Raw genomic sequence first — 13,706 nt, 5'->3', positions numbered from 1 at the left:
ACTTTAGTAAAAACCAGATTTTCATGGCATTTGAATACCACAAGGCAGATCTAGACTGAAAACACTGGTACTCCCCACACCAGTCAGGCAGAACTGTGCTGAGGGGTGATTATGGTGATCTATGTGTGTAATTACCCCATGTGCAAGAGTCACAGTATTTGCATGATGCAAATTAACCATTTTTACAAGAATGCTGGATAGCTGAATTCTGTAATTCTCCCCCTTTACTGTCTCCTTCCAACATGTTCATAAATGCCAGTGCATGTACTTGAGACTTACATCTCATCACCCACTAGTGATTTCACTAGGAAACAAAGTACAGAAAGCCTGATATTGCTATTTAGAGGACACTGCTGTCTCCTGTTCAAATTCCAGGCACTTAAACTCCAGTCCACTCCAGGTGGAGACAGTGCTGGGAGTGTGCCGGGACAGCCCAGGAATGCTTACTGGGAGCACTGGCAGAGCGAGGCCCCTTTCCTGAGCCAGCCTGTGGGATAAGACTGCTGCTGAGCCAAAGGAAACTCCCTGGTCAGACTTCTGGATCTCCTTCTCTTTCCATGTGTTTGTATGTCAAGTCCAAGCAGATGCAGGAGTCTCAGCCGGCACTTGCACACGCAGTTTGTGCGCAGTCACTCAGCAGCAATCTGGTGGCTGCTGGTGCATTTTTGGGTATCTGCACATTCTAAACCACTGATTCACAGCAAAGGCACATTTATCTCCAGATGCCTGGCACAAACATGGGAGCTAAAAAGCACTGGTAATGCACAAGGCTTCCAACAGCTGGCCACGGGGAAGAAAAATCCTCTGTCTGCTCACATCACAGCTTCCTTTATTCCTTTTGTTTCACTCATTTCATGCTATTTGAGTTTAAATAAGTTGGGACTCATCCAGCTGCAGGTAATCTATATTCTTAATTTGTACTTTTAATACCATCAACATGTCTGAGTCAGTTTCTGCAGCCTCGCCTCTACACTACCCACTCCTTTCTTGTCTGAATCCCAGCATTCCCAGCACCTGCTTTCAGTGTAGAGCACTGCTGAACTTTTGAAAGCTTCCTCAGTGCTGCACAACTCCTGCTCTTGTTCAAGTGAGCCAAAATTTACACAAGCTCACAGAAACATGTGTGAGTGTTTTCTGTCCACCAGTAGCAAAATTTGAGTTGTGCTGCAGGGCCTGTCACAGAGCAATGTGAGCTCGTGACCATGACAGATCATGGCCTGTGCAGAGGCCAAGACAGGAGCAGGAAAACCAACCTGGGTGTAGGTGCAGTTCTTCTTCTTGCATTTCCCACAGGTGAAGAGGTCAGTCTGTGTCCCTCCTGTCTTGGCCATCTGATGCTCCCGGATTGCTTCTTTTGTCATGGCTTTCCTGATCTCTTTCAGCTCATTACTGGCCATTTCCTTTCAGAAAAAAAAAAAAAAAAAAAAAAAAAAAAAAAAAAAAAAAAAAAAAAAAAGGCAATAAAATCACATCTGCCCAGTTTTACCACCACACCCACTACAGTGGAAACAGCCAACAGGACAAGGCAGCCTAACAGATGGGCATTAACACAGAAAGCCTGTTCCAATTCTGGTTTCTGGTTCATACCCAGGGCCCTGGGATGATGGGAAGGCCCAACAAACCACTCTCCACACTGCAAACCCCACTGCAAGCTCACTCCATGCATTCTGACAGCAGCTAGTGAGAAAAGTGCAACCCTTGCAGCAGCCCAGCTAAGCCTCAGGACATCCCCTGTGAGAAGCAAACCCTGCTCCCCAGGCTCCCTCACCTCCGAGGTCATCACAGCAATCTGCTCAGGGGTGATGGCCCCACACAGCACGTTCTTTTTCAGCTCGGGATTTTTGGAGTCCTTCAGGTTGGAGATGCGGCTCCTCACGCGGTTTTTGTATTTCATGTCGGTGTTCTTGACATCCTGGTAGATGCGTGAGGGCAGTCAAGGAGCCTGCAACCAACCCAGAGGCATCAAGCACTTCCCAGCCACCCGTGAAGAGCAGGGACTGTCATCCACTGCCAAGATGGAGGTGCTGGGACATGACAGCAGCATCTGCTCTGGGAGGTCAGTGCTGGACTTGAGAGCAGGTTTATACAATCCCAAACTCCAGGGGCTTCCAGCTTGGGCTTTTTCACTGTGCTGGAAATATTCAGCTATGCTCAGGTTCTACAATCTCCCCTTTCTCTCAGCAAGGCAGCCACAAACCCCTACACTGAGAGAGCCCAGCTGCACCTCCAACCCCACAGTTCCTAAATCAAGCAAATTCCCCACATAAGGCTTATCTCACATCACCATGCAACTTGATCCTCACTGCTCCATCCTTTCCATTGCTTTTGTCTAGATCAGCACACTCTCCTCAACAGGGAGCCCAGGGAAGTTGCATGTATTTGGAAGCAGAATCAAAAGCAGGAAACAACACCCTGATGAGAAGAACAAACAAGGGATTACAGTCTCTGAGCTCCAACTCCACACTGGTAGTTCCTTAGCAGACCCAGAGCCCTGACAAGCTGCAGCAGAACATTTATGCACAGAGAGTCCCATTTTTCCTTTGAGCACATGGATTTCTCTGCTGGAGGCATGCAGGAAGCACAGTACAGCAAGGATATACTCTTCAATCTGGGCTGCTATGTGCTCGCAGTCAGCACCGATGGCGATGTAGTCGTCTGTAAGACAGCACAAACAGGAGCTCAGTGCCTTCCAACCACACCAGGGCTCCCCACGCTCACTATTTCTGAGCTACACATCTGGACAGCTTGCTGGTTTGATTCACATGCTCTTCCCATCAAATGGCATCTTGGCCTTTGCTCTTGCTACCCTCTGACCCTTTGGAAAAGGGCAATGATGAAAATGGATTAATCTAGCCAGTCTGTGCCCTGTGCCTCTCTAGGATATGGACTGCATGAGACAGAGCTAACAACAGCCTAAGAACTTATTAGTTTTCCAATATATTTTTCATACTACTGAAATCAAATGTATATAGGCAGGAATTGAGTTTCATCAGATATTCACCTCAATAAGTAACTCTACTCAGACCAACCATCTGGGAGGGCCTGGAGGTGTGCAGCATTGGGATCAAGCCTTCCTTTCTCATCTCACCTCAGGACTGTCTGCTCCTCCCCTCTTCCCCCACACACCAGTTAAACAGCATCATACAGAGTGCATAACTGCCATGGATTTGGACAGCCAGTATGATAAACACCATAAAGGAAGGAAGGTAGGGCACAGCTGAGCTTAGGGAAAGACTCAAGGGAACTCTTTCCCAGATTTCATATGGAAAGGGTTTTTCTAAGAGCTGTGCAATGTATTTAATGCAGCATACAAAGACATGCATGGGAAGGCTAGAAATAAAGACCTCATGAACTTCTCCATCTGTCATCTACATTCCTTGGCTCCAAATTAATAAGACTCTGCAGTGCTTAGACCCCAATTTTTTTAAGCGATCTGCAATGTGGACACAACCAGATGCTCAATTTCCAGACATGCTGAGTACCTGCCTCTCACTTGAGATGGCACAGTCTGAATGCAAGAGGGATCCGTTCCACCCCAGATCCAGAGGACCACAATATTTAAAGGGCTCCTGTCTGCAAAGGCAGCAGAGTCTTACAGCAGATGCTGCCTGGCATAAGCACCATCCCTACAAAGTCCATGTACTGAGTTACAGCTTGACTTTGTGCCCCAAGGTTGGCAGGGAAGACAGCTTCACTTAACAGCAATCATAAAAGATGTAGAAAGCGAAGCAAATCTCTGCACACCTGAAAGATTAAACTTCAGCAAAGACCACCCCATGTTGCAACCCTGTGTGACAAACCCTGTGTTCTTAACAGCCATTGCTTTGCACATTGTCATGCCTCCAGCTCAAGCCTGGTCCCTGTGTAAGAGTCTGAAAAAGCTGCAACAGCAGCCAGTTCATCAAATGGGTGACCAGTGGCTAGACTGAGCTGCTGGCAATAATCCTTTGACAAGGCTGCTCTAGAACAGTATGTCTAAGCTGAGCTGGCACTGAGAGTCTCTGTGAGAATGATCCAGGAGCTGTGAAGCACTTGAGGCAATGCAGAGCTTCCCCCAGCACTCACCATCAGCCTGCAGAGCTGCCGTCAGCATCTCCCTGCATTTGTTGCGCACAGCGTCGCACGTGACGGGGGCCGGAGGGAAGGTGGTGATTTTGGGGGTGGTCGGAGTCTTTGGAGGCTCCTGCCTTTTGGTGGAGCTAAAAGAAAAACTTCACCTGTCAGAATGTCTCAGTTTGGGCCACTGAGAGCAGAGAAGGAAGCAGCAGGTATGTGGCCAAGCATCCTGTTAATCACAATACAGAACCAGTCAGAACACAGTGCAAAGTCATTGTCCCAAACCAGCACAGAGCACAGCACGGCAGCCAACGCCCTCAGCCCAGACACAGCTCTCCTGTGGACACTGCTGGCTGCCAGCAGAGGTTTAATCCATGAACAGTCTTGTGTTATTCAACACACATCAGCTGCTGCACCACTGGGCATCAAGTGAAAACATCACTGTTGAACACCACCAGTAACCCAAATACACTCAGGACATCTGAGACCATCAGCACTCTCAGTTTGGCACTGCAGAGCAGATTCATGGTACTTCTTTCCTCTTTAACTTTGCAGGACTCCAGGCCTATCACTGCTCTCAGCAGAAAGCAAGCAGAAAGCTCCAGAAGAAGGAGCTGTGCTAAGAAAAACAAAAAAACAAAACAAAAAAAAAAGGCTCCTTCAGCTTTGATATTTAAAAGACAACAACAAAGTGTAGCACATAAAAGGTTCTTCCTTTTTCCTGTAATCTGAGCAAGACTGATTACTCATCTCACAGAAGAGCAACCCTACACAGCCACACACAGCTCATACAGGGGCCAGGCTAGCACAGGACTAAGAAATACTGCTTTGCTCTTAAAAATAACTCCATTTCTACCTGCAGGCAGTCATGGGCACAGGCAAGGGAATGCAAACACCTGCCTGCTGTGGCTGACTCAGTCAGGTCACCTGCCAGGGGAGCAGGATGGAGACCTGCCTGCACAATCAGCACATGATGTGGGCAGGCTGAGTCACCGCTGCAGGGTCTGCATGCAGAGAAGGAACCTCAGTGAGCAGCTCAGCTGGTTGTGCACACAGAAAGCCTAACATCTGCACATGGTGTTAGTCAGCCCTGCAAATACTGCTGGTAAAAGATCTGGGTTAGTATGAATCACAGATGATTTTCTAGAGCTTTGTTCTCCCCCCTAAATCTAGGCAGAACAACAGCAATTTATTTTTTTTTCAGCAGAGATTGCTCTGGCTTTGGTGATTTGGCTGCAAAATGCCTGGTACCATTATTGCACAAAGAGAAAGAAAGGGGAAAAAAAGAAACCTCAATATTCCACCCATGGCATGCCAGCAATATCTTCTTGAAGATCCAAGTGGCTTGACAAATTTTGTTAAGCTGGGTCACTACTGCCAGTTCTTTGCCTTCAAAAATAAATTTGTTATGAACAAGCACTTCCACTACACTGTCCTGGAAGAGATTAGTCAGCCCACAAAAAAACAGCACTAAGCTGGAAACCTTCTGAATCTGCTGCCACACAAACTGAGCCAGACGACTTTAGGGACTTATCCTGTGACTAAGGTCATATCCAGTCTGGCTCAAATCCCACAGATCATCACTGGGGCTTCCAGATTTTCTCAGTTCAGAACCTCACCAAGCCCTTTTCAGAAGCATCCATCAGTGAACCTTCAGCAAATGGTTCACATCAAAACAAAACAGAACTTTGATTTCTTGCTTATATGAATGAGATGATGCACTCTGTGAGGGAGATTGTACTGTCAGCTCACTGTGTTTTACTGACCAGTAGCTGAATAAAACCCCTTTTTACCAGTTGGTTATACTGGTCAGCACTGCAGGATCTTATTAAAGAACAGATTTGTGTTCAAGCAGCTCAAAACATTCAATAGGATTTACACTGCATGTGTTACAAAAAGAAGAAACAACTTAGCCTGTAAATAATCCATTAGATGATGATTTTCTCCCATCTGGAATGTAGAAACTGCCATCAGGTACTTTTGTGCTTAAGAAGCTACACACAAATCACAGGCACCACTCATGGGGGTGTATATACCAGAGCATACACTAAGGAATAACCCATAATTCAGGAATAACCATTCTAAAAAATCACAGCTTCTCATGTTACATAAAACAGTTTGGAAAAATTAGACTTCCCAAAGGACAAAGGCAAAGCATACTTAGAGTAAGAGGAAGGACTGAAGGAATATGGGTGGTTTGTGGCAAGAGAAACTTAAAGGAGACAAGTCCTGAAATTCCTTACAAAGGAGGATGGTAGGAAAAAATCCACAGAAGGGTGTAGAAATGGGTTTTGTAAGACAAGTTTTTATTGAGAGTAAGTTTTAAACTGTAAAGGTGAGTTATGAATTGGAAACACTGCCAAGGGCAGCTGTGGAAATGCCTAACCCTGAGGTTTTCTAGGGTTGTCAAAGAGCTTGAAAAAAGCCTGTGAGGGACAGCTTGGGCAGAGATTGTGCTGTGCTGAGAAGCGGCTGCAGGAGAAGTTTCCTGAGAGCTCTTCCAGATTTAAATTTTGTATCATTTTTCAATCAACAAACAAAGGTTTCCCAGAGCAGAATGCTGTTTGTGAACTCAGTGACCTCAGTGTGAACTCAGAACATCAACCTTCACTACAATGAGTCCTCAAACGCAGGCCTTCAGTCCTGTATTTGCAGAGGTAATAATTGATTTTCAGATAGGTTCTAACTGCAATTGAATATTTAGATGTTTATTCCTTGGGGGTGGAAAAAGCTCAACAAGATGCATGGTAAGTCCCACCTCTGTTGGCTGATGAGGAAAGATACATTTGCCTGCACCACACATCAACCACGCACTGAGATGAGAGCTGATCCCTCAAGAATTAGATGAAACAGACCTCTCAGCCATTCCAAAGACAGAAAATTATTTATTAAGGTTTAGAGGTTAGTTTATAAATAGAATTGTTGGGAAATAGAGTTCAAACACACCTAGAAGACTTATTTCAGGAAATCCTTGTGGTTCACACTGTTCCTGTTAAACATAAGAAAGAACTTGTAAATCTATCCAGGCAGCAAAAGTTTATGCTTAAAACAAGGCTGTGCTGGAACAAAATGGTGGCAAAGCAGCAGCCAGGGATTGCAAACAGATCTCAGGGCTGCACTGGAAGAAAATGCCACAGAAGATCTAAATTCAGGCCACAGATCCAAAACCTCCTAATAAAGGCAGTTTAGAGAATCCTGGAAAAGAAAAACCTCATGCTGCCAGAGACAGAAACATTAGACACAGCCCATTAAAATGCACTACACTATGGGTCTGAAACTCTGCAGCACAACAGAATATGCTTTGGATTAGACTAATGCAGCATCTAAATTCACAGGTGCCAGCTCCACACTGGCTGGCTCAGAGCCTTCAGGTCTTGCAGTGAGAGCTCCAGTCACTACACAGGGATTTCTACATCTGTGCTCCAGAAAGCAACATGACTTTCAGGCCAAGAGTTAGTCAAATATTTTTCCCTGACCAAAATGGAAGGCATAGCCAAAATCTAACAGACTAAGAGGCGGAAATATCTGAATACAAACTGATTTCTTTGGTGTCTTGACAGCAGCCTCATCTGAACCAGCTATCACACACTGAGCAACCAGTCTGACTCCAGTGCAGTCTCTGCTTCAAAGAACAGAAACTCTCCTCTGCCAATAAATTATTATTTTTTTAAGGCAGATTAGTAGTTTATTTTGCAGGACTGGAGAAAAAACATTCCTATCTCTGGAAGAGAGCCTGGCTCAACAGACTAACACCAGGAGCTGGCCCTTGCTCCTGGTCTAGGCTACACTAATCCATTGGCTTCTGCTCATCCTTCACAGCCAAGGGGATGCTTTGCTAGTCAGAAGATGGAGGTTGAATACATGTAAAAAGCATCAAGGATTAAAAAACCCCATCAAACTGCAGTATCTGCAGCACAAGGGAACATCACCAGCACAAGACAGACAGCTCCACCCCACATAACCCGTGATAAGGGACAAAGAAGGGAGGCAGCAAGGAGAGGTTTTGCCTCTGTACCTACAGCCAAGATCCTCTTCTGAGTGAAATCCCACAGATACACACAGATCTGGCTCCCACTCTGCACTGCATCACTGAACTCCATCCTGGCTGTGAAGTTTTCCAAGGCCTTTCACTGCACTTATCAAATCCTTTTTGCCATTTTATGGAAGGAAATAACCAAAGATACCAATCATTTAAAGTCATGGAGCATCAGCAGCCTTCTCTCCACCAGCAGCTCTGGATCGAGCTGCAAAGGCTCACCCTGAAGTGCCAAGCCTTGAGAGAGCTGAGCAAAACCAAGGAAGTGACAAGAAAGTGACAAACAAAGGCTGCAAACATGGAAAATCCTACAAGCCAGCAGGACCACAGCCTGAATACTCTAAATTTTCTGTCAAACTTGGGAAATTGGCTAAATCACTTAAGAGCCAAATCTAGGAAGCACACACCCTCCTGGGATCTGAGGCTGGGAGAAATTTCTAGAAGAAAGCTTTAAATCCCATTTTTCCCCTCCCCTTTGATCACTGTCTGCACTCAACAACTGCAGTCACAGGCAGTGGAAACAGGATGCAGCATCCAAGGCATGGCAAGGAGCAAGCATGCAGCTGACCTGCCAGCTGGGGGACATCAGCCCAGGGAAAAGGGCACTTCTGCTGGGATTTGTCAAGGACAAAGAAATGGAAGTTTTACTTTAGTAATGTACCAATCAATCCCATCCACTGCAAAGGCCAAAAATAATCTTCATTCTAAGGAGTTTAAAGTTAGAAATAAACAAAAATGCATAAAAATGCAACATAAAAAAGAATAGGGAAATGTTCTACTATTAGCAAAAACAACATATAACCAAGAGTAAAAACCTTTAAATAAAATATGAATAAAATTTTAAAACTCACTAAAGCCACTGAATTTTTAGATGTGCATTTCTGCATTACAGTTAATTAATAACATCACACAGATCAACCTTGAACTAGAAAGACTTTGAGCATCTCTGATAAGAAATTTGACTATACAAAAAGCCTGACTCAGACACTTTGACTATACAAAATTCCCGACTCAGACACGTAAAAATAAAATTAAAGTAAGATGCCTTAAGAAAACTTAAATTCTCTAACAATGTCATCTCTGGTAAAAGGGAAGTATTACCTTTGGTCTCTTGAGTTACCAGTCTCCCTGGAGGAAGATGTTGGCAAAGACAGGCTTTTCTTTTTGTCCTCATTTTTTTCCTCAGAAGCATCTATGTTCAAAAAAGGAATAAGTTCAGAACTGATCTTTATGCTGCAGCCCTGCCTATACTCCTCAGTGTTTTCACACTACCCACTGTTGGCCTAAAGTTACTGCTCTCCCAAAAAGAATCAGGAGAAAATGCCTTTATGGCCTTCCTGCTTCCCAACACACCTTTTCCTTGCCTCCAAGTAGAAACTAATTCAAACAAAAGCCTTCCTCACCAAACTGGAGAGCAGGCTCCCTGCCTGGGAGATAAGCTTCCTCACAAGACAAGCCTCTTCACAAAAGTTTCTTTCAGAGGCTGCTGAGCAGGGATTAGATCAAGTTCTCTCAAGCACAACTAAAAGCAGAATTTCCAGCCAACACCAGCTGAAGGACCAGTACAGGCTGGTCCTTGTGGAACTTCTTCTGATTCCTAAGTGCTGCTGAAAGCCAACAGCACAACCCTGGAAAGGACCTTCTTGACACTGTAGAACAAGTTTGACCCAGAGGTAAATTGTCTGAGTCTAGCCAATACACACCCAACCCAGTGAGGAGGTCACAATCCAGGCAGCACAGGAAAAGAGCCCTTTTAACACTCATCCAGCCTGGCAAGAAATGAGAGCCCATAACAGGGAAAGCCTCCCCAGCTGGAAATGGTCCATGTGAGTTTATCTACAAGATGGTGAACTCAGATCCTTCTCCAGCTCACCACCCCAAATCCATTCCAGCACTTCCCTTCCTGAGCTGCTGACAGCACACACGGTGCTAATGCCACGCAGAGCACAAGTTGGGAGCAGAGGCTTCAGAGCACAAATAACATTGCTAATTATTATGTGATGAGGTATAAGTTAATAGTCCTGAAGCTTTCAATGCTCTTCCAATGATGAGCCGGCTAAACAGGAGCTAAATCTAGAGGGATGCATGATAGGACACAAAACTCGAAAGACAGAGAGGGTGGAATTGTAAAGGCTGATTTGCTAGAATGTTTATTCAGATCAAGAGATAAGCTCTCCCAAAAAACTCAGCCTCCCACTGAAGGCAGCTTGTTCACAAGCTGAATCTGACAGGAACATGCTGATTTCCTTACCTAGAAGTTTCTTCCAAGATTTAATGAGGGATTTGGCAAGTGATATCACTTCTTCATCTGTGCTCTGCTTCCTCAGAGCGTTCACCGACATCCCAATGCGGGTGGACTGCAAGGGAACACCCCAGTGAACCACTCCAGAACACACTCAATATTATTAACTGAAATCTCAAATAACCATGACAAAGTCAAAGCCATGACCAAGACAGGAGTATCCAAAGGCTTGCAGAATGATTCTGTGACCCTTACAATTTTGGAAGAGCAAGGTGCACCCTCCAGCTTGCACAGCTGAAGAGAAAACACATCCAATCTCCCACAAATCCCTTCCCTGCACACTTGTGAGTGATATTCAAGCTTAGAGAAAAAAACTCCAAGATGCATCACAAACTCCAACTTGTAATTCTGCTCACTCCTCCCCAGTGTCCTAAATATCAACATTACAAAGAACTCTCCCACGACTGCCCTCTGTGTTTGCTACTTTAACCCAGTCTTTCCCCTTTTTGCAGCCTACAAACAAGATTTGAGCAGTTACACACATGGTGACCCAGAGCTCTTTAACTGCCAATTCAAAATCCAACTTCTGCACTATTTTGTGGGATTTAATGTTTATTTTTATTCTTTGCATGAGGCGAGAAGTGTGAGGAAATGTATTAAATTTATTTAGACAACATTTTGAACTCATCCAGATGTAAACTCAAGCTTTTTACCATAACTGTGCAACTCACCTGCAGTAAATCCAAAGTCATAGGCATACTTTTCAGTTCTTTCAGTAAATCCATCGCACCTTCCTAAAGAGGAAAAGAGAAAGAGAATGAGTGCCTCAGCTTCTATTAAAGGAAATTCAACAGCTTGGGAATAGACACAGAAAGTTGAATTCAAAGGGAAGAACATCAACAAGCATTCCCTGAAACATCAGCAAATGCACTGCTGGGTGCTGTTCCACACAGACAGCAGATCCTGCAACCTGAAGGCACCTGAATCATTGGAATGGGCAAAACAGAAGATCAGTGGAGTGCTACAGGTCCTTGCTTGTGTATGGTGCAAGTGCAGCACTAGTTTATTATTCTTACCTGGCATGCTGAATGTTTTTAACACCTGAAAACCACACTCTGAATTACAACTGTCAATGACTCCATGTAGCTGTTTCCTGGTTTTCATATTAATACCCCACTCTGCTCAAGAGAAAAGGGAGACCAGAAGCAAAGCCAGCAAGCTGTGATACTGAAGAGCTGGTCACTTGAAACTTGTTCTGTGAAGTCTCATAACATCATCTCCACATCCCAGAACCCAGGACCAGGAAACATCTGATGAGGAATCTGTAGATACCTAAAATTGGCAGTCACTCAGAGAACTGGAAATCACTTGTCTCCCTCCAGCACATCCCAGCCTGGCCTAGGCCTGTCTCCATTCAGCTGGCTCTTTCCTCCCAACCCCCTTCCCTCAAACAAGGCTTCCAGTGTTCACATTTAGCAGCTCATTTACAACACTGACCACTCCAAGCCTAGTTGCAGCACAAGGCCTGCACAGCCACCATTGTAGGGGAGCCAGCCCTGTCCTCACATCCCATCCTCTCTGTGCACAAGGGCTGCTTCCAACTCATGCCAGGAAGCAATCCAGCTGCAATCCACCCTACAGAACAGATGCTCGAATCAAAGCAGAGTCAAAGCTTTCAGCATGCACACAAGCAACTCACACCAGCCTAAACCACACACATTTACTGTACCCAGAACGACTGACTTGCCCCCCAGGCAGTTCCACACCTTCCAGTTCATCCAGCCCTGAACACCCAAAGTGACCCAGTCTGACTCCAAATGGAGCCACAATGGCAGCAAGTGAGGATCCACGAAAAAACTAGAGCAACAAACAGGTACTCCAGCAAACTGTCCTGCAGGAAGAGTTCTAAGATCAGCCAACACACAACATGCTGTAGTTCATCACTGTCTCAAATGCCAGCCAAGAGGAAATGTTGCATACTCCTCCTGTAGAAGCTGCCTCTTTCCCAATGGAGCTGGAAGCAAATTCTGCAAAGTTGTTCCTTTCCTATTTCAACACTGATGCTGAAAACTTGCCACCAGCAAGAACAGACATCACAGGCTGTGGTTTAGCCCAAACACACTTCCCTGGGCTGTTCCAACAGTGACACAAGTGACAGCGCCCGCCCTACCCACAGCTGGCAAGGTCAGTCCAACATCCAAAAGTTCATGTGATAACAGCACCCAACATCCCACCACACGAGTACCACATTCCTTTAATCCCTCCCACTCCTCAAACATCATCTCCCACTCCCAGCCCAAAAATCCCTGTTCCCCAACCCAAACACAGATGTACAGCCTACCTCCATCACAAACCCTTTCTGCCTTAGCACTTGCATGACACTGTTCCTACAAGCACTGATATATCCCATTAAGCTGGAAAGCACCGGCTCCTGTCCCCCCAGGCTGTCACACGGGTCACAGCACACCCTGCCAGAGTCCCCAAGTGCAGACAGCAGCTTGGCCAGCCCTGCACACTCCAGAGGCCACAGCAGTGAGCAGCGGTGCCAGTGTGGGATGGAGATGGAGGAAGCAAATCCATCAGCACCAGGGCTTTCCCCGAGGGCAAACCGGACCCCGAGCCGGTGCGGACTCCCCTTCCAAAGGGCTCCCAGCGGGACAGGGGAGCAGGGCTGGGGATGCTCTCCAGGAGGAGAACACCGAGCAGGCAGCACAGGGTGAGCCCCGGAGGCCTGAGATGCGGGCTGGGGATGCCGGAGGCCTGGGGTATGGGGACTGGAGGCTCCCACAGCACCCTAGGGGGCACATAGGGCTGCCCGCCCAATAAGTGGCAGTGGGTGGATCCCACACCTCCGCAAAGGATGGGGACAGGAGAGGGCGACGGGGCTGCGGGAGAGAACCCCACTTTAAAGGGGGGAGCGTCTGCTGCAGCACGATGTAATGAGCGGGGCGGCACTGGAAGAGAGGCTCCCAAAATGGGGTCTGGGGGGAGGGAGGCTCCTGACAACGGGCACCGAAGGAGAGGCGGGGGTCCACCAGCGCGGGACAGAGAAGGGGATCCTGCGGAAAGGAGGGGGCGCGTCCGCCAGACAAGAGCCCGGGGCAGGGGGCGGCTCCCCACGCCAACCGGGCTGCGGGGGCCCTGCCGCCGCCACTCACCGCGTTCTTCTTGGCCACCATCTTGTCCAGGCGCCTGGCAATGCGCACGATCTCGTCCTCCCCGCCCATCTCGCCGCTCCCCGGGATCGGTGCCGGGGCCGGACGGGGGTCCGGGCGGGGGGAGCTGCGGTCGGTACCCGGTGCCCACCTCAGTCCCCGGTGCCGCAGTCAGGGCGGGCGCACGCGGGGCACGACGGGAGTTGTAGTCCTCGGG

At 46.9% G+C, this 13,706-nt stretch overlaps 1 protein-coding gene across 2 annotated transcripts in view; it reads right to left on the bottom strand.

Moving 5' to 3' along the window:
- The window catches only part of TCEA2 (transcription elongation factor A2), a 15,165-nt gene extending 1,459 nt beyond the window's left edge, over nucleotides 1-13,706 (bottom strand). Inside the window, exons 1-8 of one of the 2 annotated variants that reach the window (XM_014270073.3) lie at nucleotides 13,493-13,706; nucleotides 11,066-11,128; nucleotides 10,344-10,449; nucleotides 9,194-9,284; nucleotides 4,066-4,199; nucleotides 2,599-2,655; nucleotides 1,769-1,923; nucleotides 1,254-1,400 (exon numbers count right to left, since the gene is read on the bottom strand). In XM_014270073.3, coding sequence (XP_014125548.2) covers nucleotides 1,254-1,400; nucleotides 1,769-1,923; nucleotides 2,599-2,655; nucleotides 4,066-4,199; nucleotides 9,194-9,284; nucleotides 10,344-10,449; nucleotides 11,066-11,128; nucleotides 13,493-13,561 — 822 coding nt within the window. In that variant the 5' untranslated portion in view covers nucleotides 13,562-13,706. The remainder of the gene's footprint in view (nucleotides 1-1,253; nucleotides 1,401-1,768; nucleotides 1,924-2,598; nucleotides 2,656-4,065; nucleotides 4,200-9,193; nucleotides 9,285-10,343; nucleotides 10,450-11,065; nucleotides 11,129-13,492) is intronic. The other variant, XM_005491189.4, reaches the window with a different exon arrangement.

This window comes from Zonotrichia albicollis, chromosome 17 (assembly GCF_047830755.1).
Source record: "Zonotrichia albicollis isolate bZonAlb1 chromosome 17, bZonAlb1.hap1, whole genome shotgun sequence".
Classification (NCBI taxonomy): Eukaryota; Metazoa; Chordata; class Aves; order Passeriformes; family Passerellidae; genus Zonotrichia; species Zonotrichia albicollis.
This window is presented reverse-complemented; position numbering and strand designations above follow the sequence as displayed.